General features: G+C 35.7%; 1 protein-coding gene across 5 annotated transcripts in view; it reads left to right on the forward strand.

The window, feature by feature from the left end:
* STAU2 (staufen double-stranded RNA binding protein 2) overlaps positions 1 to 25,083 on the forward strand; it is a 169,313-nt gene that overhangs the window by 56,499 nt on the left and 87,731 nt on the right. For all 5 annotated transcript variants that reach the window (XM_021530598.2, XM_021530601.2, XM_021530600.2 and 2 more), the window contains exons 8-11: positions 5,794 to 6,006; positions 8,392 to 8,529; positions 11,742 to 11,873; positions 15,866 to 15,926. In XM_021530598.2, coding sequence (XP_021386273.1) covers positions 5,794 to 6,006; positions 8,392 to 8,529; positions 11,742 to 11,873; positions 15,866 to 15,926 — 544 coding nt within the window. The remainder of the gene's footprint in view (positions 1 to 5,793; positions 6,007 to 8,391; positions 8,530 to 11,741; positions 11,874 to 15,865; positions 15,927 to 25,083) is intronic.

A 25,083-nucleotide genomic window follows, 5' to 3' on the forward strand; every position in this document is an offset into this window, starting at 1 on the left:
TGTCAGTGTATCAGAGTCTATGACAAGAACTTTTTACTGTTAAATTAGATGCTCTTTCAGAACTTTAAGAGATCTAATATTTGGTTGCAAACACTGGGATGGCAGACAGTTAAACCATTTTCTGTACAGAGCTGTGGGGTTAGAATCTGTAGCCACACTCAATCTGATTTGAAATAAACTTCAAAAGAGTTAGCCAAAGCCTTTGCTTTAACTGTTGGCATTCATATGCTAGGAAAGTTCCAATTGAAACATTTCACCTTCAATGTGCTGTCTTCAGAAAGTCACGAGTATCTTCCACTCTGATTCTGTTTCACTTATCTATTTCTACTTAAGCTTTCACAAGTTTTTTTGCTTGTTGTTTATGATTTTATCTATGAACCCATTTCTGACACCTTTGTTTACCTGAAGCGATAAAGAGCATTTGGAATAGCTCCAGTGGTATCAATGAAGCAACTAAGGGAGAATGAGTGATACTGACACTCATTTTTTCCTATGAGAAAGTTCTTACAAAACCTTGTTGTAAAAATCTAACATTGTTGTGGTAGGAAGTGCCAGATTTTCAAGCTGTTTTGTTTTTTAGTTTTGTTTTTGTTGTTTTTTCTTTCTAATGCAGAAAATGCTAATGTAAGTGGCCTTTTATTATTTAGTTTTCTGCATTTTGTTTTACATTTAAACTGAGTCTGCATGAAAGACATGGATAGTGCTTATACTGGTGATGGCTATTTTCTCCAGTGCTTTTTCCTGTTAAAGTATAGGCATGTATTTGCATGTGAAAAGAATCAAAACCCCTAAGCTGTGGCATGCCTTGCAGTGTGCTGTATGCAGTTTACTGACATGTTTGGCCCATGTCCCTGAATTGGCCAACATCAAATAAGACATTTGGACCTTCTTACAAATCTGAGAAATCTTTCAGAAGGTAGGTAAGAAAGACAAAGAATATTGTTCATGACTAAGGAATTCCTTGGTATAGCAAAGGCATAGATGCTTAATATATGTTGTCTCTTTGATATGGACTAATTAAAACATTAAGATAATGTATAATCTAGAGGATAAAACTGGTGTGTCTGTGGCTGTTGGTGTATCAGTTTGCCACTACATGCCAATCACCCAACTCTTAGCTAAGAGCAAACATAATGGAAACACAAGCTTGTGTTTCAAAAAGAAAGCTGATAATTAGTTTTCAAACATTTTCTACCTTAAACATTTAAAAATATTTGGAATAGTTCTGTACCAATAAATGCACTAAAATGTAAGGAGATGTATGATCACTGGTCACAGAGGAGCTTGGAAGCTGTAAAGAAAAGAGGGGTAGTGCTCTGAATGTCTTCTTCACTCTTGTTTGAGCTTACTCAAGGGAGAGCATTTGATAAGGAGAGAGTGAAGGCCGAAATACTTTGTAAGGAAAAATCTAATGTGTCACTTGCCAAAGAATGTTAGCAACATCGAAAAAATACAGTTTTTTGCTTTCCTGACAGGTTTTGTGTTATTTCCTGCCTTTAAATCTAAATATAGATGACATTCTCAAATGCAGTTTTGATTGAACTTGAACTGCTAAGCAATTATGGATAATCCCCAGGATCTGGTGTTTCTAATAGGATTTTATTCACTAATGGTTTTGTGCTATTCCAGGCAGGCATCAAAGCTTCTCTAGCTTTTATTTTGTGTGTGGTAGCTATAAAATAATCTGCCTTTTCTTCATCTGACAAAGATTTAGCCAGTGTTCCAGCAGTGCTGCGTTATGCAACTAAGTAATGATCATAAATATATATTAAGCTCTATGTAAACACGTCCTCAGAATTGCATGAGCAGTGAACAGTCCTATTTTGTGTAATGTGGCTAGTTTTAATTGCCTAGGAACTTTAGGATGATTTTAACAAACTTTCTATCTATTAATTTGTTAAATAAAAACATTCCATTGTAACAAGGAACAATACTTATCACTAGTGCATTCTTAGCTAACTTTGATTCATCAACTTTTAAGCCAAAATGCAACTGCTCTAGGACATTTGTGGGGTTCCCAATGAAGAGTTTTTAAGGATGACTACAGAAGTGACTGCTGTGGGAATTGTTAGAGTAGCTGTAGAATGGTCAGTTCACATCTTATTCCTGCCTTGACAGTAGGCTAAAATCTTGCCTTTTTTTTGTTGTTGTTGTTGTTGTTGTTGTTGTTGTTTCAATAGATATGATTTTTATTCCTTATTTGTCAGTAAGGAATAGATGAACATAGAAAATACAACTGAGGTCAACAGCTTCAAATATTAGAACACATTGGGGTGTTTCTGATTGCCATTTTATTTTCAGTATTGTTCTTTGTACTGCAGTGTTATTTCTTTAGAATAGCAAATATAATAATGTTATTTTCATTCTCAGTATCAGGAGTGAAGGCACAGAGTGCCTAAACAGGCAAATTTTCTGCCCCTCCATGCCCGTCCAGTGTTCTGCTGGAAAGTGTTCTTATGTCCCAGCCTTATCACAGTAAGATTCTGCAGAGAATTATCAGAGTTTCTGTGTTTTGAACCAGGGACAGGCCAAATTGCAAACTCTGGGAGAGTAGTTCACAGCAGGAAGTTTCACACCTATCTGACTTCTGCTGTCCTGGAGATTAAAGCTTTGGATGATTGACTACCGAGTTACTCTCATTTGGCTTTTGCAGAATGGCCACCCTTCTCACTGCAGTTTTACATTTTGACATTCAGACTCTTCCTTTTTTCTTTTTTTAGTTATTTTTTCTTTTCTTTTCATTTGTAACTGGGAAAATCTGGTGTGTCTGCCTGCACAAGCTCCTGGAAATATATTGCTATTTTAATATCTTATAAATAATCATGTATTCATAATGTAGGTGACATGGGTTTTTTGATCCTCAAGTTTTTGGAGGATTTCATGTTTATTTAATCTTGTCCTAATATTTTGAATTTTCTACCTGGCATTTCATTAATAATTAAAGCAGTATTACTCTTTCACTGTACTTCTGTTTTTCATTTGTCAGCATGATTCATTAAGTTGAGCCAAATTCATTCTTGATGTAACTTGACCTTAGATGTGTTTTGGCCCCATGTGTTTTCTCTTGCTGTAATTATTCTTTGAATCCATGGCACAGAAAAAGAAAAGTATATTGAACTGTCACCCTTAATCAAATTCTCAGCTTTAAATTAGCCATGATTAGGTCCACAGGTTGTATCTTTCAACTGAGGAAATAGTTTAATGTTCTAATGTGTATAGTGTTCTTAGATAGCAAAGGTTGAATTTCTTTTTAGTGTTTGCTATCCCAAGGCTCATAGCACAACTGTTTGAAATCATATGGAGTAAAAAAGAGCTGAAATCTGGGGTTAACCAAAAATGTTGTTAGGTAAATATTTTTTGCTTAATTACCAAATTTGGATGTTTAGCTTGGTCCAGATCCCATCTGAATCCTATGGGGTTCATTTCATTGACAGCACAGACTTTTTTCCATTTACACACTAACAAAGATAGAGTTTTTAATGTTTTCCAGTAAACTATTTACCTTGTGTCACATACTTAAAATTTAAAAGATTAAAACCACATCAGAATGCATTAGTTTTATACTAAGAAATATGTTTTTGTGTATATGAAAATATAATCTGGTTTTGTATTAACATTCTTTCTCTCATATATATATATGTGTGTGTGTGTGTGTGTGTGTGCATTTATATAAATATGATAAAACTTATATAAACTAATATTTTAGGAACTCAGCAATTATATTTCTTAACCAAGTTATTTTTTCCTTTTTCATCTGGTCAGTATAGACATTCCTGTATATTTTATTAATACAGTATATTGCAGGTAAAGACAAACCTATATAACAGTATTAGTAGAACCACAGAAAAATTAAGGACCTTAGTAAGGTTAAGTTAGCAGTGTTTTACAGCAAGGATGTTGTAATAGTTGGATAACAGAATACAGGGATGGTTTGAGGCACTGTAGGATCAAGTGGGAAATGCTGCAGTGCGATGAAGGTGCTCAGCACAGACATGACACCAGACCGTGTCTGAGAGCAGGAGATCCTGGCAATGGGCTCATCCCAGCTCCAGTGCAGGCACTGCAGTATCCTGGGGATCAGTGCATTGAAAGCACTGCTGCCTTCTCATGTGGTCAAGCTTTAGTGGGCAACTTTCAACTGAGGCAGTGTTGAAAAGACTTCTGAAATTAATACCTGGAATCTTAGAGTGGGAACACTTCTGGACTACAACAGGAAAATCCCATTCTGGCATAGATGTCATCTTATTCTGGGAAAATGGGACAAAGTTGTCTGTTAATTTTAATTTTTTGTCTTTTTATTGATATATGCTGTGGTAATTGTATTTGTGGGTGAAATTGCCACAAAAGAGAACTTAAAAAAGAAATACAAGCCAAAGGAGACCTCATTACAGTGCAACAGCAAAACTAAATAATGCAAGGGACATGACCTTGAAAAAAAGAACTTTAATACAAAACATGTTGTAATAATGTCAAGATTGAAGGTTTGAGCACATTAAAACTATAGTTATTACACCAAGAAGGTCCTGGTGCCTTTACCTTTGTTCCCTTTCCCCTCCCTCCTCAACCTAAAGAGACATTACTCTTCTTCAACAAATGGTTTGATATAATTCCATCAAATGAAAACAAAAATTTATGTTTGTATTGATTTTGAAGATATTATAAAGAGATGCCTGTCAGATACTCTAATGTCTCCTTATACATATTACATATAACAAAAATTAAATTAGGTAGCTGCTTCCGCCCATCAAACAAAATAACTGAACCTTTTCCCAGATGAGGTCTCTTAATTCCTGATAGACATTGTCCAGACCAGTAAATGGTGTGTGCATGCACAAAGGGATGGATGGCTATCCTGGCACTTGCAGTGCTCCGATTTGGGGGTGGACACATCCTAGCATTAGCCTTCTAAAAGGAGATGTGTTTGTGTGTGTTTGTGGTGTGTATGTGTATATGTATGTAAAAATGAAGACAGAAAAACAAGAAAAGGATGGTACAACATTCAGAACTTAATTTCTTTCCATATTACTATAACTTGTTGCAGTGAAGTACTTCAAATGGATTTTCTTATTGTTGTACTAAATATGTTTGGAAGGGAATAAATAAATGAATTTTTTTCAGAAATTATTGGCTTTTGTGTGAGTTACAGTGGCTCTTCTGGTAATTCTTTTCAGTACTGTTGGGAGGGACAGCTGAGAGTCATGGAGGCAAGAATGTGTCAGCCTTTCAAATATATGGGATATTGCTCTGAGCTGTGTGCCCTGACAAGGCAGGAGTTGAGAGCAGGCATCCAGCTTGCACCTATTGAGACTGAAGTTTGGGACTATGAACATCCAATGGTTTGATGAGAATAGAAAAAATATTACAAACAGGTTGAGGTAATGCCAAATTAATACAGTTTTGAATATGTTTTGTTTAAAGAAATAGTCAAAACCTGGTAGACCTTCATGGATTTAATTGCTTTAGTATGTGAAGCACCTTGCAAAGAAAAAGCCCAACAGCCTTGGTTTAAATATGCATAATTGTTGTATATTGTGTTATTCTATAAATATTTAAAAATGTAAGTCTACTCTTACTTTCTGTGAAACACTGAATATGGTAGTTAGATTTGCTTTATCCAACTAGTCTTAATTTTTTGTACTCAAACCTCATATTGTCATTAATACTTGTCCAAGTTCTATGGAAACCAACCTAATGCCTTCAATTAGCAGGAAAACTGGACTAGTAATAAGTTCATTGCAGTGATAACAAACATTAGATCATCTTCTTTGACTCAGTGTTACTTTCTTTTAAAAGGTGATTAAAGAAAGTGGACCTCCTCACATGAAGAGCTTTGTTACACGAGTTACAGTAGGAGAATTCACTGCAGAAGGAGAAGGCAACAGTAAGAAACTCTCAAAGAAACGTGCTGCAATGGCTGTCCTACAAGAACTTAAGAAACTTCCTCCTCTTCCTGTGATTGAAAAGCCAAAACTTTACTTTAAAAAGCGTCCAAAAACAATATTGAAGGTATGTCTCCACCTTTGACACAATTAAGAATGTTTGCTCAGAAAGTAACAGATTTAAAATCAAGAAAGGCTTATTTGTCATTTTCTGTCAATATTGTTACAGTTGCTTGTTACTGTCAATATTGTTACTTGTTTGCCTGTGCTAATACGCCTGGGCTTTTTTTTAAATCCTGAGAATGCTGTGGGATTCTCAAACAGAGTGGCTTATAAATATCTCACATCACTGAGGTCTTCAAGGGTTTGCTTCAGGTCCAGTGGAGGATCAGGCCCTCCAAGCAGCCCTGTCCAGCCATGTCAAGTTTTAGCATCATCTCCTCAGAGAATCCCTTTCAGCATATCTGCTGGTTCTCTCCCAGGGCCCTCTCCGCTCCCTAGGGAGGGAGAGAGATACATGAAAAGGTAAATTAATAGGGTGCTATTTTAGTGTTTCAATATTTTACTAAAAGTTTGAGCATTAGAAATCTGTACACTCAGGATACAAAGTGCAGAGTTCTGAAAGAGCAGCCACCAGAAAACCACTTTAAAATAAGCAAATACTTTGGAGAGTGCAAAACTTGATTTGGAAAATATACAAAAGGCTTATTTGTCACCTTCCTTTTTTCATTTGCCTTCAATACAGAATAACTGATTTTTTAGGAAAACCTAGATTAATTAGATACCCGTCTCCTATTAATATCCTGGGGATCTAATTCTCAGAAACTTATATGAAAAAATGGGAAAGAAAATTATTTAATGGAATACCATCAGCATTAATGCAGCCTTAAAGCTGGAAGATTGGAAAAGTTTTTGGCTTTGGTTTTCACCAAACATCTTGGAAAGTTTTTCTCAGGAAAGACGCTAAGGGTATAGTAATGAAAAGATTTCTTACATTACCATATACCATTTGCCATTACAAACTCAAATTTAATTATACACAGTTGGCCTTGTTAGAAAGAACATTAATTGTCAAAATAAGCTGAATATGTAGATGGCTTTTATTTTTTGAATATCCAAACTTCTGAAATGCTTTCAATGTGCCCATTTCTTTCAATTTAATTTGCATGTGTTTTGAGCACCAAAAAAGTGGCAACAATAACTTTTTATTTGTATATTTATTTATGAGGCTGTATCTTATGGCCTGCTCTTTATTTAGCCTGCTCTGCATTTTGTCTCTGCCTGGCTTCTTGCCCACACAGCTGCCCTTGTGTATGACATTGTCTTAGCTCTTTCACCTACATCTTCTCTAACTACTTCAGCAGTTACACTATGTAGGATTTGCTGCACTGCTTTCTAAATATAATATCCCTCTCTGATCTTTGCCTTCAGTTGCTGATCATTTCTTCAGGTTCCTGAACACTTGTTTGTTATTTGAGAAGCTCAAGCAAGCATGAATGCTTATCTTCTCTTAGCCTGCAAATGGTTTCATAAAAGGGAAATAGCTTCATAATATAGAAATAATTCTGCATTCAAATGCCATTTACATTTGCAAGTGCAATCTTTGTGTTATCCTATGTAAATCAGTGAAGTATGACTTCAGATAAATTTTTGTAGCTCTTAATTTCTTCTTAAAAATCTACAAACAAATATTTTCATAGCTATGTGTTTTTGAAAGAGCATTTGCTGTGTGAACAATAATTCATTAAAAGAATTTCAGAGCTAGAGAGTTTTCAAGGACTGTAGTTTTCCTCCCGTCTGTGGAGTCTTGGACAGACCACTTTGTCAGTCCTTTTGTTTCCCCAGCATGAGATCAATTCCCCCACCAACCATACTTTTGGAAATATGATTGTGAGGATTATTGCCTGTTAAGCATTTGAAGTACTTTATGGGTGGTTCACTATAAGCAACAATTCTAGGGTAAATTCATACGACACATAGAGTAAACCCTCTGCACTTTTAGTTGCAAGTTGCACTGTAGGATGAAAGGCCTGGAGTGCTGAGAAGGAAAGAAGGAAGGCTGGAAGAGGAAGCATACTTATGTATGGCAAATGGTTTTTGTCTCTGTGTAAATCCCACCTCCTCTCAGTGTGGTGCATGTTCCAGCATTGTGGCAAGCTATTTTAAGGGGTTGGGGGAAGGCTCCTAGAATAAGGGCAATAAGATATAAGTGGCTAATTAATCTGCTAATTTTCATCCATCCTTATGAGGACCTCCATGGATAGGAGAGGGTTTTTGTAGCTTGCAGTTGCAAGGTATGTACACTACCTGCAACAATGGCAGACAATTTCTTTCTGCAGCTTTGAGCCTGATTCTTATCTCTTGTCTCATAATCAAAAAATGGAAAGTAAGTTACTTCTTATTCTCTCAAAGGGAGTATTACAAAAGAGAGAATCCTAATGCTTATTGAAGCAATGTAATAGTTATAGGGATATATACTGAAATAATGGTTCTTTCCTTTAACTTGGTTTAGACTGGACCAGAATATGGTCAAGGAATGAATCCCATCAGTCGGTTGGCTCAGATCCAACAGGCCAAAAAGGAGAAGGAGCCAGAGTATGTTCTTCTTTCAGAGAGAGGAATGCCTCGCCGTCGAGAATTTGTTATGCAGGTATCATTTGTGTCATGTTAGAGATAATGGCCTTGCTAAGTGTTTGGTTCAAAATCAAACCAAACAGTGGCATAATATGAAGTGGAACTCCTTCTGTTTAGCTTTTTGCCTTGCTGTCAGATATACAGGAATAGTATGAAATACAGTATCAGAAATCCCATCTAAACTTTCTTCTTTCTCTTAGTGAAACAAGTTGCAATTGAATTATGTGCCCTCTAGATGCTTTTCATGCATTTTGCATTATTTTGTACTCTTATTTCTATTTCACCAGATTGTTATTGTCTTTATTCCTGATGGTTCATGATTTATTTACTTTTACTTGTCTTTTTAGAAAAAAAAAAAAAAAAATTGGACTGGTGTTGATCCAAGGATGACAGCAATATCTAGTATTCTGAAATATGGGTATTCATATGTCCATATTACCAGCCATTTTGGCTTTAAAAATAGTGTTGTAAATTTTTTCAGATTTCCAGTTTCTTTGTGACTTTGTTATCTCTGAAATACAGCAAAAAAAGCCAGCCACATGTTTTAGACTGTCCTCTGACTGGACCTAATACTGAAACAGTAGATCATTAAAATTCCTTTCAAATTTAAATTAAGAACATGTACAAAAATTTGGTGTAACTGTGATATTTTGTTAGATAGCACAACAGCAGGTTGAGAAAGATTAGAAACAGGAAAGGATTCTGTATTCTTGTGTTTTCACTCAAGGGTAATTTTGTGCTGGAACAACTCGGAACTGCATACCTCAGCGTGTTTTGACTTGCTGTCTACCAACCACACCAAAATGTCACTTCTGATCACAAGCAAAATTTATGATGTTCCAGCACCTCCTTCTCCAGAAAATTAGTTATGTTTTCAATTCAATCTCTAAGTTCCTCCTTCATGTCTATGAAGATAAGATAGTGATCTTAATTTTCTTGGGCCTAAGTGGTCTTTCTTCATGATTTATTATTTTTCTCTCTGAAGGAAAATAAAGTGTTGTCTTTTGTTGCAGACTCTTTTTTTGAATATAAACTTGAATTTATAATATTTTATGAGACCTGAAAGTATTTGAAAAAGAGTGATCCTGTCACAGAAAATCCCATTTCCCATGCTTAGACCCCCATGGGACTGTGCACAGTTGGTAGTTGCTATGAGGCCTCAGCAGAGCAGTGTGACAGAGCCCAGTATTAGAAAGAAGGGCTGGCAGTTTAGTTTTCTGTTGGAGGAGTGTCAACAATGGCAAAATCTTCAGTTTGTATAAAAAAGGAATCTTAAAAGCAGTCAGTATGTAGAAGATTCCTGTATCTAAGAAGGTTTGTGAAAGAAAGAGTTAAAGAAACTCCACACAGCAGTTGCTTTGTTACAAATACTTTTAAACTCCATTTTCACCCTTTTGTAATATCTTCACACTAAAATTATTCTTCTATTTATCCCACCTTCAGGAAATTTCAGTGGATTCATTATGACATGCAGAAAACCTTTTCAGAAAAAAATACCTTTGTATAAACTACTTAAACCATGTTTTCATTAAATTTAATTGAATGTGGAAGTAAAATATCCAGAGATAATATGTTCATTTTTATCTGTCACACAAAGAGCAGGTTTAGATGTGATGAAATGGATCCAATTACTTGTCTTGGCTACTAGATAAACAGAAGAAAACCTCTGATGACATTAGTTGGTGTTCTGTTCCCAAAGTTAATTTCAGAAAGCTCTTTCTCTTTGTAGTCAGGCCTTTAATCCTTGATAGAGGTTATAATAATAGCTAAACCAGTTTTACAGGTCTGAGAAATAGCAACACATTGATTTATTGTGAGCTATGCTATAAATTATCTTTTTGTCTTGTCCCATTAAAGTCCCTCAGTTTTATTGCATATAAACTCGTAGCAGATTGGCTGTTTTCTAATTGTTGTGAACAGCATAGATAAAGAAAAAGTTTATATTTCAGGATTATTAATACTTCTGGCTTTGGTAGACAAATCTTTTTGGTTAATGATGTATATATATGTGCTTTGAAGGGACATTAATGATTATTAATAATTTACATACTCTTCTTCATATTTAGAATTAAGATGCATTTGAGTAAAGAAGAATTTAAACTTTTAGGAAAATACATATAGGAAAAATTAAGGAAAGTGAATTATTGAATGACATAAGCTACAAAATATAAAATATTCTTTATTTAGCATTTGTATGCCTTTTTTTTATAATTTTTTTTAAGCTCCTTCCAAACTGTTTCTGATTTTTGACCTCTGGGGTTTTGTTTTTTTTTTTTTTGTTATTCAGATCACCTTGATGATTTTATTATTTTTATTTTATTTTTATTTTCTTTTTTTGACATGGTTTTGAAACTGTGCACTATTTTGAGACACAATTTGGCAAATAGAAGGGCTTAATGGACCAAGCAAAATACTAATGAACCAATCAAAGAGCTATGAATGAATAGCAGTGAGAGTGCTCATGTCACAAACCAGACACATACAGCTCCAAGAGTTTTAAAAATGGTACCAAAGCCAAGGATTAAGTTGGAGCCACACATTTTATGGATCTCCATTGCCTACAGTTTGTCCTTATTTTGGGGTTTTAATTTCTCCTAGTATTATGAAAGACATCATGTTTGTCAGAAACCCTTTGTACTGGACAGACCACAGGTGCACTGAGGAGCCTTCTTTCCAAGGACTGTTAGGATCAAAGCTTGTCAGGTGTAAGCAGTTCCAGCCCCTGTGTTCTTTGCAGTGCAACAAAGTGGGAGGAAGGCAAATACAGTTTTCATCCTTGTTTAGAAACCACTCTCCTTAAATCTCAAGTCTGTTTGTCTCTCCATTGCTCTGCATACTGTCCTGATGATTCTGGGGAGCTGCTGCAGGCAGCACTCCTTCCTACAAGAAAGAGAAAGTGCAGACACTGGGGCAATTCCAGTGTTAACAGAGTGGGGGAGAGGTTCATGAGAGAGAATGGGGGTAACACAGACGCTGGTGGAAGAGAGAGGTAACTGTGTGTGCACTGAGATGCAGAAAAATGCAGCTCTTGGCTATGATTTTGGTGAACTTCTGAAAAATCTAAACAAGTCCTTCCAAGTGAATACTGTAGTCCCCTTTTGCACTACTGTAGGTTTTTCAAGATTGCATCTTCATCAAAAGAGCTGACAGCTGTTGATAAATCAGCAAGAATATTATATTAAGGAGTCTTGCATTTATTATGATTATGATCAATATTTTCTTTTTAAGGTAAAAGTAGGCAATGACATTACTACTGGGACAGGCCCAAACAAGAAAATAGCTAAAAGAAATGCAGCAGAAGCAATGTTGCTACAGCTGGGATATAAAGCCTCTACTCCTCTTCAAGACCAGACAGAAAAGGTGAGAACTAATTGTTATGATGCCCACAATTTACCCTTGTCTAGGTTTTTAAGCTGTATCAGCTAATCACTTAGTAAAACTGGAAGCTTAAACTTGTGCATGGCCTGTTTTAGGGAGTTGTTTGTCACAGATTAGCCTTTGTTTAGCTACAGCTCTACAGCTACCCTTAGTATTAAGTGCAACCTCTACTCCTCTGAGAGTAATTAGGAACAGAAACAGATTTCCATAGAATAGTGTGTGTGCAAAAGTGTACATGTGATCCATGCACCTATTTCTACTTACAAATCAGGATGAATGTACCTTGTGCTTTTATTCCATTTTGGGCATTCATGAGAGCCCAAAGGAACAGAAGGAACAGAAAGGAACAACATTATTAACTTTCATATATGAAATAGTAATCAGTGTTTACCTTCCCATTGAATGTGCACTAAAAGCATTACAGAAATATAATGGCCTTTTCACATTTGATGACTGATAAATAAAATGTGCGTCACTTTTTTTTTAATGAAGAAGGAATTGCATTTTAAATTCATATGTGTTGCAAGTATGTATTTCCACGTTAGCTGCCTGCAACTTACCACTCCTCTCCTCTCTTGAATTTATTGATTAGGCGTTTGTAACCAAAATTGGCTGTTAAAGTTTTGCCTTTTGTTTTCTGAAAAGATACATGGTGAGGTATTTGACTAAGCTGCAGACCCTAAACAGGCTCACTGCATGTATATATTTTGATAATTACTTTTGTATTTACTGTGGCTGCACTAGGTAACTAACAAAATGTTCTGTTGGGATTTTCTAGGACTACATAATAAATCTGACTATAGTATATATGTACACATCTATGTATATGTAAATATGGAGGTATTCTGTTCTAGATGTTCTGTATTCCTAACCAGGAAAAGAAATACTGTACTGGTTACTTGGCCCCACCTTCTTCTGTTTCACTGTCCTTTGGGAGTAGCAGCAATGTGTGTGCTGTTCACACTCACCTTCACTATGTTCTTCACTATATATCTTAGTCATAGACAAGTGTGAAATACTCTAAACAGAGTACTTGGAAGCTGGATGATGTTCCTAGTGAGAACACACTGTGCAGACATGGCCATTTAAAAAAAAAGCTTCTGACTGAGTCAAATGATAATTCATTTTCACCAGAATGCTGAGACGTTTCTGCTGTAGAATATACTCTCTATGATATAAAACTATTAACTTTTTCTTCACTGGCAGTTTTGCCAAAAAACAAGTAAAACCAGAAAAACTAATTTTTTTTATTCTAATATGAAAACATGGGGTTTTATTCTTGGATTTGAAATTGGGTGAACTAATTTAACTTAGTATTTTTCAGAGATAAAGCCTGAAAAAAATCAGCCCACAACATAGTTTCTTTGGAGAGCTCTACATGGTGAAAACTTGTGGTTACAGTGAAATCCTTACCAAAAAATTGAGTGGCTAAAAAGAGATGCTGCTGCTTTGTTTCCCTACATTTATTAAGCTATTTCTTACAAGTACATTGTCTTTAGAAAATCAGGCTTTATTGCATACTTGCAGATGTAGACATTTTAGGATTGGTGGACTAGTACAATGGCCTAATATTATTCTGAATACAATGAACAAATAGGTTACTGTATCCAAAAAGTGTGAAGTACTCAACTTTCATGTAGTGGCAGTATCATAACAAAATCATCACAAATTTTTAAAACTTTGTTGGGGTTTAAGGACATGAAATATCTAGAGCATCTGATTTTATCTTCTGTGTTTATGTCTGGACATATTTGGCAATGCACAAGTTAGTTTGTGTAGCTGAGGCAATTTTAACTCTCAAACAAAACTGTGGTGGAGAAGAGGGAAAATAGCCCTTAGATCTCTATCAATTTGAGCATTGCAAAATTCCTTGTATATAAATTGCACAATAAAGATATACCATTAGAAGATACTTCTTTCAGTGTTTGAATCCAAATGGGTCCCAGTGTAGATTGGCTGATGTAGCAGGTTGGCATCTAAATAGATAATTTTCACCTGTATATTTTTTGCTGATGCTAAAAAAGGCAATTCTTTTTTCCCCTGTGCCCCCTTTTCCTCAAGTCTTTCCATTCCATTCCTACTCCCCCCCCAAAAAAAAAAAAAAACTAAACTAAATTCAGTGGGTTTTTTCCTTAACCTTCTTACATAAAGTGTGACTGTATTTATTGTTTTAATGGAGACCTAAGAGCATTATAAGAGCAATGTGTAGTGCTGATGGCAGCATAAGTAATCCAGGTAACTGTAGAAGAGTAAAGGCTCTTCTCTTTCCTGGGTTTTAAACTGATTCTGGAAAGAAATCAGTAATGGTTGTGCAGAGCCTTGAGGACAGCAATCTGGAGGTATGCTGGGAGACATTTTGCAGTTGTCAGAATTTTAATTCTATGGATAAGATTGGGGAGTTGTAATAATTTTTTCATGTTTCCACCTTTTTGGGTTTTTTTGCCCCTTGTATTCTCTTAGAGAGAAGAAAACCAAGGTAGATTGCATTCATGTGAGGCAGCAGTACTAAGGATTGCTTACTCATAGAGGAATTGTTAAATTCCCTGTCATGATCAAGTTAATAAACAATTAAAAAAGAGAAGAATGAGGAAAGTTGGAAATCTTCTTTGATTGTAACAGTGTGCTTGTGCTGGTATCATGTTACAGATGGTCAGAATGGATTCCTGACAAAAGCATGCTGTTGTTAACAGCAGTAAATACAAACATATTTATAGATTTCATATTGCTTATTCGTATGAAGAACTGTTGTCACCCGTATTTTCAAATGTACATATTACCTGCTTCATAATATGAATAAAACAAGTTATATGAAATTAAAGTGTATGGATATAGGTGACCAGTTTGAAAGCTGACTGCAGTGCCTGTCCTTCTTTTCCATCAAATATCTCCCATTTTCACAGCACATTGCCAAGGCTCTTTGGGATGTACATGATGATGAAAAGCAGGGAAACAGTCATTGAAATACCTGCTTTTCATTGTGTGCTCTCTCCTCCTCTTTTCCAAGTAACATGTATCATCTAGTGGTCTGTATTATGACACGGCAGTAATCTAAACAGCCTTAATGCAATCTCTGAGATGCAGACACAGATTTCAGCTGGCTGATTTTCCTTCTCATCTCCTTCACTTTCCAACTCCATCTCTGAGAGCAAATGATTACAACTTTGTTCTGGCATATAGCCTGCTTTGCTGTGAAGTTTTCTGTTTGCATAAAAAATCCCAGTGAAATCTGAAAGGGATCATTCATATCACATTCCTAAAGCTGGTTGTTGATACCTCCTATGTAATGAGGAAGCTTGGGTTTTTTTATCCAGTTTTATACACAAACCTAGGACATTGCCATCTTATTTACTGTGTAAACCTCAGTAGTGGCTTCATTTTGAACCTCTGTGTTAGTTGTTCCTCTTTTCCATGTCAGAGTAATACTCTGTTTTAAATATAGTAAAATTAATTTGAAGACAATTAGCTTCCTCCAAAATACATTAAAATAATGGAAAATTGTAATAATTTTTACTTCCACTTCAGTGACTAAATTGGTTCCTAACAAGTAAATATTTTAAAAATACACCCAAAGTACTTTATAGTGTTTACACATTCCTTCATAAGCGGTAATTAGGATCTTCGTGTTTTAGAATGTAATTTCTCTGTTGACTGTTTATGTTTTCATTTGAGAGCCGCTTAAAACATTTAATTTTATTTAAGTCTGATTTGGTAACATATTGAGTTAAACCTAATCCTTGGGGAAACATTTATATTTCAGTGTTAGGCAATAGTTGTTAATGTTTACTCATGAAGGATACATTACTCAAATAACCTACCTTACTCAAAAATGAAGATGAGTTAGCAACATTTTGTGAACAGATGTAGTAGTCTCAACTCATCCTTTTTAGTATATTTCAACTAACTTTATAAATAGGAATGTTCTGTTTAGGGAGCAGTTTGCTCTTTACTTACTTGTCTTTCTCTACCTGTTTCAGCTTGGAGAAAACAAAAGTTGGAATGGCCAAAATGTTGGGTTTCCTGAGCCAACAAGTAATAGTAAGTATTGCTTTCTAAATTTATATTGATATTTATTTCTCTTTGTCTCTGTATGATTTGGATTATTCAAGACAATTGAAATGCTTTTTGTAAATATTTCAGGGGTTTTGTTGCAATTAGGTGAATTAACTCCTGAGTGTCGTGTGTGTGAGTGTAGGTATGAACGAGTGCAGAAACAAGGAAATTTTTATCTACTCATTGAATTATTGAATCCTTCAGTTTGTAATGAATTTTAGGAGGTCACCTAAACTGCTTGTTCAAAGCAGAGTCAGTGCAGAGTTGAAATAAGGTTGCTTGTGGCTTTTTCACAGTTCTCCAGTGATAAAGGTTTCATAGCTTCTCTGGGCAGTCTGTTCCAGTGCTTAATTGTCGTCACATTGATTTTTTTTTTTCCATTTATATCCTTGTCATAACATCTCCTGTTTGTTTATGACAGTCATCTCCTGTTCTTCTGCTATATACCTCAGTATATAGACTGGCTCCATCTTTTCTGACAACCTTTTCTTAGATATTAGAAGGCTGCTATTGGGTCCCAACAGATTTCTGTTATCTAGGAATTTATTTATTTACTCTAAAATCGCAGCTTAGAGACAAGGATACTGGGGGATACATGATGTCAAAATCCTTGCTAAAGCCAAGGTAAATGACATCCACTGCTCTCCATTCATGAAATCAGTCATATTATCATGAAAGATAATCACATTGTGTGCCTGCAAATGGCTTTAAGAGGACTGCATGATTTTCTCAGGGACCAGAATGAGGCTGACCAGCCTGCCTTTTTTGAGTATAATGCATTTCTCCAGGCACTGGAGATTTCTTCTGATCTCCATGACTTTTTGAACAGAACAGAGAGTGGCCTCATAATGATACAAGCTGGTTGACTTAGCACACTAAGCTATGTCCCATTTGGCCCAATGAATGCATGGGAAGTTCCACCTGAAAATCAGGGAGAACTTTACTGTCCAGGTGACTGAGCACTGGAACAGGTTGCCCAGAGAGATTATGGAGTATCCTATACTGGAGATATCCAAGAACCATGTGGACACAATCCGGTGCTCTGTGATGACCCTGCTTGAGCAGAAGGACTGGACCAAATGGTCCACTGTGGTCCCTCCAGCCTGACCCAATCTGCAATTCTGAGATTCTTTATTTATATGGGCTAATTTCTAGCTTTTCTCACAACATCCCTGACTCTGGTGACCTTCTGCTACTGGTAGTTCTGCTCTTCCCTGAGCTTTGTCTATAAGACAAAAAAGCCCAAGGAACCTTGTTGGTGAAGATTGAATTCGGTTTCACTGCAACAGGTAAAAAATAGGACAGAACTTGATGAGTTTATAGCTAGATTTTTGCTGTTTAAAGTGGTAAAGATAATACAAATAGTTATTTTTTGCTTTTTCATGAGCCCTGGATTTTTTCTAGAATTGTGTGTAGATTTGAAATTCTTAAGGGTCCCAAACATTATCTCCCTCACCTTAGGACTGTACAGACATGGACACACGCATGAGCTACCTTCTATTTTTTGCCCGTATACATCTGAAAGACATGGTCCTAAAAGCAGGTTTTAAGGAGTTTCAGTAGTGTTCCATTATATATATATGGTCTTCCCAGTCAGCACAGAGGGACTCAGAGACCTGGGGAATAACTTGTGCTTCAACCTACACAACAGTTTGTTAGTGTTTAATGTGATCTTGGATTCAGCACATGCCATTGTGTTTCCCTGAAAGGAAGGATTCTACAGGCTCTAAATCTTCTCATTAATAGCTTCCTTACAGCCCTGTCATCAATCCCCATCAATAATTTTAGATGATTTCTATTTGTATTGTCAAAATCTTTAAGGACAGGATCTTCAAATATCTGAAATATCTTCAAATGTTAACATCTTAGAGTTTGAGACAGCAGAATAAGACGTCTATCTTTTCTCCTGTCCTTTCAGTATCTTGTAGCAGAGATACTTAGAGTTGAATCCACAATTTTCTGTTAAACCAACAAAAAAAGCAATCTCTTAGGCTGCAAGACAACTTTGACAGTTATACCTTTAAATCCAAATCTAGAAGGAGAACACAAAGGCAAACTCATTCAATAGGAGACAAGATTGACAAAAATTATATTTTAAACTTGTGCTAACTAAATAACTTATTTTTCACAGACCTTTTTGCACCCACTAGAGCCACAGTACAGAAACAGGTTTTTATTCTGGGAAACTTCTGTAGTGCTCAATGCCTTCATTTCCATTCTTCTGATCTACAAGTAAATTGGAAGTTGAAAGAGATGGAGCATGCCAATAGACATGGAGTATTTGTTCAGAGACCATTGTTCTTAATCCCTTAACCCCTTTTTTTGAGGGTTCCAATCTAGAGGCAACATTAATAATAAGCAGGTGATTAAAGTGTATCATAGAATGTTCGAGGGTTAGAATGAATCTTAAAGATTATCTAGTCCCAACCACCCCTGCCATGTGCAGGGATGCCACCCACTAGACCAGATTGCTCAAATGCTTATCCAGCCACACTGCCACGGTGTTTTGAATAAAATAAATCACTTCTATGCATGATCTCTCATGCACCTGTGAAGTGCAGGGTTTTTAAAAGTCAGTTCCAAACAAGTTCCACAGATAAAAAATGTCACATCCTTTCAGGTGTGAGTTTACTAGTTTATTTTTAAGAATAGCATTTTTTGGTAGGTGAATTTACTCTTGAAGTTTTTTAAGTATTTTTTTTTAGTTAGGAAGCTTTAAAAGACGGCAAATGGAGCAGCTTCTTCCCTTTTGTATTTTTCTTAAAAGAGAAATGTACAGTTTGCATTTCTTGTTACCATAAACATAACTTTCAGTGGTCTTGAAAATCTGAGGCTCTGAGATTGCTACATCTACCATTTGGCAGCTTTTATTCATATTTCCAGTAATTTTATTCCAGGAAAACAATTGTGTCCTGCTAGGACAGGCTATTGTGCATCAGTTTCCTTTTGCAGACAGATAGTCTTTTATTGTGTGCATAATGCCCTGTGTTTCCATCTGAGACAAATAAAACTGGAATAGTAAAGGGAATTTGTATACTTCAGTAAAACAGAAAACAAAAATCATAACCATTCTGTATTTCAGTACAGTTGAGGAACAGACTTCATTGTACTCTTATGATGTCGTTTGTTTTTGCTGAGAAATATGCTACAGTCTGTATCCACCTAATTAGTAGCTCAATATCTATTTAGTATTCCCTATTAAATATCCTTTAATATTAACTTCTCCTGCTGCCCTCTATCATGTTACTTTTGCACTATCCATGTGGCAAACCTCACTTCTGTTCCTCCTACTCACTGGCAAAGCTTCTTCCCACAGGTTTACTTCTTTACCTGTCTTCTTCATTTCACAATTTCAAAGAAAGATGAAACACAAAGCTATTGGTTCCTTGGTTTGGGATATCTTTGACATTCTTCACATGTGAAATGACAAGACATTGACTGAGTTTTTTCCCTTATGCCTCTGGAAGAGACTTTGAGAGACTGAGCGGACCAGAAGCATTTGAAGCCCATACAAAAAATGTTTACTGTAAACAGAATCTCATTTTTCTCTCTTGATTTAAGTTGGTTATCAACAGAAACAAAACATGCAACAAAAGAACAATCCTATCACAAAGTGCATTTTCAAGGAAACATATTTTTGCTTTGTATTTCTGGATGTGGTGATCACAAACATCATACAGAAAGTGTTCTAGGAGAAACTGTAGATGAGCTATGAAGAACAGTATAACAAAAGTACAATGTAATTGTGTTTTTATATATTATAATTCTAAGAAGGAAAAAAGTTACCATAACTGTTTTTACATGTCTCCCAATTTCAGTTTTCCATTGTATAGGTTTCCTTCACTTATTTCTAACAGTTTTGGGAGTCCCAAAGTACTGAAAACCTGATAATTAAAAAAACACATTCAGAGCAATCCTACCTCTCTCTAAAGGACAGACTCTTTGTTTTTGTTGCCTAACATTTTATTACTTGGGATTCGTGCATGACTTTACAGTCTTTGTTCTTCAGAGTACATCTGCTCCTGCTGTTTGTTCACCACCTGAAATCATAACCATTTGTTTGTGACATCACAATTAGTTACTGTGAAGATGATTAGATTGTCACCAACAGATGATTATGATTTCAGATGCTAAAGGAGCAGCAGGAACAGATGATCTGCTAAGGAACAAAGATACTTGATCTCATACAATTGTTCTCAGTGACCAAAAAAAAAGAAAGAGCAGAGAAAAAACCAAATAGATATTCTGAAGAGTTTCTTAAGTCTGTAATGAGAAAATTTGATATTTTTCTGTAAATAACATTTTAGTATTTTTAAAACTCTACTTCAATATTAGATTAAGACATATAAAAATACAAAAATATTTGGTGTTATTGTAAGCCCTAAATGTATGGCTACATTTGGATTCTTACTTAGATATATCTTCACCAGCTTTTTGGAGAAAATAAATGCAACATAAATTATATATTTATGAAATTTTGCTTACTAATACATCTTCACATTGAAGGAAACAAAATTTATTTGAACTTTGTAGTTCTGGCCCTCAGTAGCTTCAGAAAGATATTTTTTATATAGTCCTCTGATTGTTTGTTTTTCAACTGGGGATCTTGGTGAAAACTTCAAGTATATAATTTAATACCCCTGTGTTTCCATGAGCAGGAACAGAAGTCTACAGTTTTGGAACAAAGTTTTTTTTTTGTAGTTTGGGCATTTTTAATCAGAATGTTTGTGTGTTATATTTTGCTGAAATATGTAATTCTTTTGGGTATATTTCAAAGGTGATTTATAGTGGATTGTGTGCATTTTTACTTGCTGAGTGCTGCTTTTGCATTGGACTTGGCTTCTGAATTGCTTCCAAATTTACTCAGCTTTGTCAATTGTAATGTACTCTTGCTAGGAGTTACATTGATACATCACTAAATATTTGCTGAATTATTTGCCCTTCTGACTAGAAACCACAATAAAGGGATTGACAACACCACTTACTTGGTGAAAGGCCACAGGACAATAGTTTTCCATCTGTTCATTTTAATACTTTTGTTCTGTTTTGTGGGGTATTTTTAGCTAACAAACTGTCAGGTGAGCAGTTCCTTCAGCTGAGCCATTTGTCCTCAGTTTATATGTCTCACAGCCTTGACTAGAGTCTCTATTCACAGCTAGTTATGTTTAAATAATACCTTGCCTCTGTAACTACTCAGTTAATTTGCTAATTTACTAATTAAATTTTCTTTCTAACTGAAGATACTGGAAAATTAAATTTAGAAGCAGAGGAGATTTGTTCAATTTTATTTCTTTCCTAATTTACTGAAACTAGGAAATCCATGCTGCATTTGGCATTATTAATAACTGATGTGTTATTTTTCAGTTTCATCTAACAATGAAAATAATTTTATCCAGTATAATACCAATTAAATGCTTCTTGCATAATTTTTTTGATAGTTGAAAAAAACTTCTAAAACACCTAATATTAAAAAACATATTAACAAAACAGGGGAGTGTTATTTTTTCTTTGCTGTTTTGAGAACTAGTGACAAGAGCCAAATTAGCATTTTTATGTGTGAGTGGGATTTGAGCTCAACTCCGGAGCATAAGACAACTGCTAGTGGTCCTTCTCTATTTCCCACATTTCCCCTTTTGAGGTGCTCAATTAAGTGCTTAAAGTTCTGCACAGCTTGCATCTTCAGAGATGATGATTTCTTTGCTGAGTTTAGAGTACAGTGTGTGTTTATAAAGAGCCTAGTGTTTTAAGCATGTGCCCAGAGCATTGGAGACTTAGTTTCCTTCTTCAGCAGAAGAGAGTATTCATGGAGTGCAGAGTCATCTGGATAATGGCAGTTGCCTTTTGGAGATGTGTATCTAATATGATTTGCAGCCAAAAAATAAACAATCAGATGCTTTTAAAAGATAAGAAATTCACAGGGAAGGAGTGATCTAAAGTAATCATGAGTGTAGTTTGCCTGTTGGTTTAAACCTTTGTGAATGAAAGGGCAGATGTGTATTCAGGTGTTCTCTGGCTGGTTTGCAGATATTCTGCCTATTTTAGACCCAGATAAAAAACAAAGAGTTGTGAGAAACCTGCTGCCTGGTTCTTGAGTAGTACAGATTGTGCATATATAAGAAATACAGACTTGGGCTATGAGGTCTGTGGTTTGGGTGCCCTCAAGAAAAGAAAGAGCTGTCTGGGAGACTGCTTAGCCATCAAGCTTTTGATGTATAAAATGTATAAAGAGGAAGCAGCCACCATGGCAAGAGACAGCTAGCTCTATGGATAGAGATAATTTCAGGTCATGTTTCCTTTCATTTTTACCAGTCTCCTAAAAGGCCAATATGAATTATATTTTTCAAGGTTGCTAGTCTATTCCTTTAGAAAAATCTGCACATGAAGCAGAAATGCAGAGCTCTTTTTTGATGTTAACTCTCAAATTAAAATTTAATTATGTAATTATGCTAAGTATCTGCATTTGGTTTTCTGTCTTCAGGTGAGAAAATGGAGCAGTATCACATAATTCATGTCAGTACAGTGTTAACTCTAAATACTTCCACTTTTCTGGAGTATTTTCTCCTTTTCCAGTTCCCTTCCCTCCAACCTGGAACCCACCATGTACCTCACCCTTAGTCTAAGATGATCATGTCCTTGAAAAACTGAATCTCCTGAACTGAAGCTTTGTTGCTGCCAGAACTAAAATTTAATTCTCCACTCTTTGTTTCATGCCCTTTCAACATCAAACACTGCTTTCTCCTCCTCTGATTTCCTTCTCACTCATACATATGCTGTGCGTGTTGATGGCCCCCTTGGCCTTCTTAGCTTCAGAACCTCTCTGTCCTTGTCTAGTAGATCTGCTTATTATTTCCTCTCTTCTCCATGTGTGGGTCAGGCCTTTGTTTTCATCATCACCATTTTCATTCCCCTCTTAATCTCTTAATGAATGGTCTTGCCTGCACAGGTTGCCTCCATTTGCACTTAGGCACTCTCCTAAATTGCTTTCCCCCCACAAATATCACTTTCTAGCAGCTGTTAAAAGCACCTTGATCTGCCAGCTCACTAGTTTGATTTGCTCCTGCTCCAAATTTGCTGATCCTCTTTACTGCTAAGCATACTGACCTTTCTTCTGTATTGTGATTGGTTATTTTCTGAACCTGCTCAGTCTTAATCTTTGGGTATGTAGTACGTGGACATATTGCTGGGAAATTATGATGCAGAAATTACTATGTAAAACTTACAGTGTATACGTTTCATCTGTCTATTGGAATATTTCATAGAATGTCCTGTAGAAATTCCTCACTGCAAACACTGTGTCTTATTTTTTACCAAAATGTTATGTATTCAAGCTGCATTAAAGCTAGGGGAGAACTCAAAGGACTTTCGTCATGTTAGTTAAATAATAAATGTATTATTTATACATACAATTTAAATCCTGCAATACTGCAATTTCTGTTTTGGCTAAACAAAAAATCCCGTGAAATTAGGGAGATCAAGACCTGATTTCTTGAAGAACTAAATAGTATATATTTCAGTACCATGGTTGTTATAAGGTTAAGCAAAGTTTGTATTTTAACGAGTGGCTTTATATAACATCAGTTTGTTTAAGGTCATGTAGACGAGATCTTTTGATTGAAAGACATTGTGTAATGACAAAACATTTTTTCATGTCTGAATATTGCAGTAGCTGGTGGCTTAGAAATACCGTGGATAGCTGTATTAAGTAAGTAATGATTGCAGCTTGGTATTTCAAGCCAAAATTGTGTGTAGACAATTGCTGAGAACGTAATGGCCATACTATTTGCCTATTCAATTGTCTGACTGACCTTTTCTGAGTTCCTACTGAGGTAATGAAATTTGAAGATCTTCTAGTATATAAATAGCCTTTTACACTGAGTGGGGTATAAAACCATCATTTATTTTTATTATAATATTTACATTTTTCAGTCTTGTTATTGAAGTAGTTATTTGGTTTTGTAAATTCTTTTTTCTTTTTTTATGTAAGTAGATTTGTAATGGGCCATATTTTAGGGCCTGTTGAGAACCTGCCAGTTCTACGGAGTAATTATTGTATTTGAGTATCCCCTATGCCTCTTAAGTTCTTGTCCATTTTAATGTACAAAATTTTGGAGTCAGGATTAGATCCAGTTCTAACTTTTCCTTCTTACAGCCTTACTGCAAGATTTTTCCCTGTACTTTGTGTACCACATTATAGGAAGTCTTTATTCAATGTGACTACAGATAGCATAATCTGAAAGAAAGCTTTCTGATTATTATCTATCAAGTATTTTATTTAGTTCCAAAACTACTGATTATTTCCTTAGGAACAGTCTTTTCTTATCTAGTGATGGGTTATTTCAAATACAAGGGTGCTAAACTTAATTCAGGAGCATATCATATACATAATTTTACCATTGTTTGCTCTGCGTCATTGCACAAGACATGAAAACACTCCTTTGTGCCATGTCCCATATCACTGGTTGTAGTGCAGGGAAGAACGTGCTCTTAGCAGGGTCAGGGGAAGCCATTGCAGCTGGCACTGCTTCTGACACATGAACAAGTATAGCTTTTTTGTAGGATAAGCAAAAATTTGGGGAGAAAACTGTATTATCCAAGGAAGAATAAAGTTGTGGCTTAGACCAAGTAAAAATGTGAAAAGTCAGTGAGTGCCCCTGAACCAGAGAAGTCATTGAGTGAAGGCAGAGGAAGAGTATCCCTACACTCCTGATTAAGTATAGAAGAGAAAGGTAGATTGACAACACAAGCCTGATTCTGTAGGCCATCTTGTGTAGTTGAATGATAAAATTGAAACCTCAACTTCGCATGTTTTCTGATCTTCCTGACAGAAACAGAAAATTGGAAATAGGTACCTGTGTAGGCTCTAAGAGCTCTGAGTGTGCAGGCAAATGCTGTCATCACTCTGAACTTTTCTTAATTTAGTAGCCCACTGCTGTGGGGTAGCTTGTCACTGTTCCTGTATCAGCAAATTCCATTTTTGCAGTCTTATTACATTGAGGCTTGTTAGTAATATTGTCAGTCATTGTTCTTCATCCCATTACCCATGCAGACGGTTTTTCTAATGGTTAGTTTTGTTTACCACAAACCCCAGAAAGTGGAGGACCCATTTGTAGAAATGTCCTCATGTCTTCCCAGCCCAGGGGAC

The sequence above is a fragment of the Lonchura striata genome, chromosome 1 (genome assembly GCF_046129695.1).
Source record: "Lonchura striata isolate bLonStr1 chromosome 1, bLonStr1.mat, whole genome shotgun sequence".
Lineage (NCBI taxonomy): Eukaryota > Metazoa > Chordata > Aves > Passeriformes > Estrildidae > Lonchura > Lonchura striata.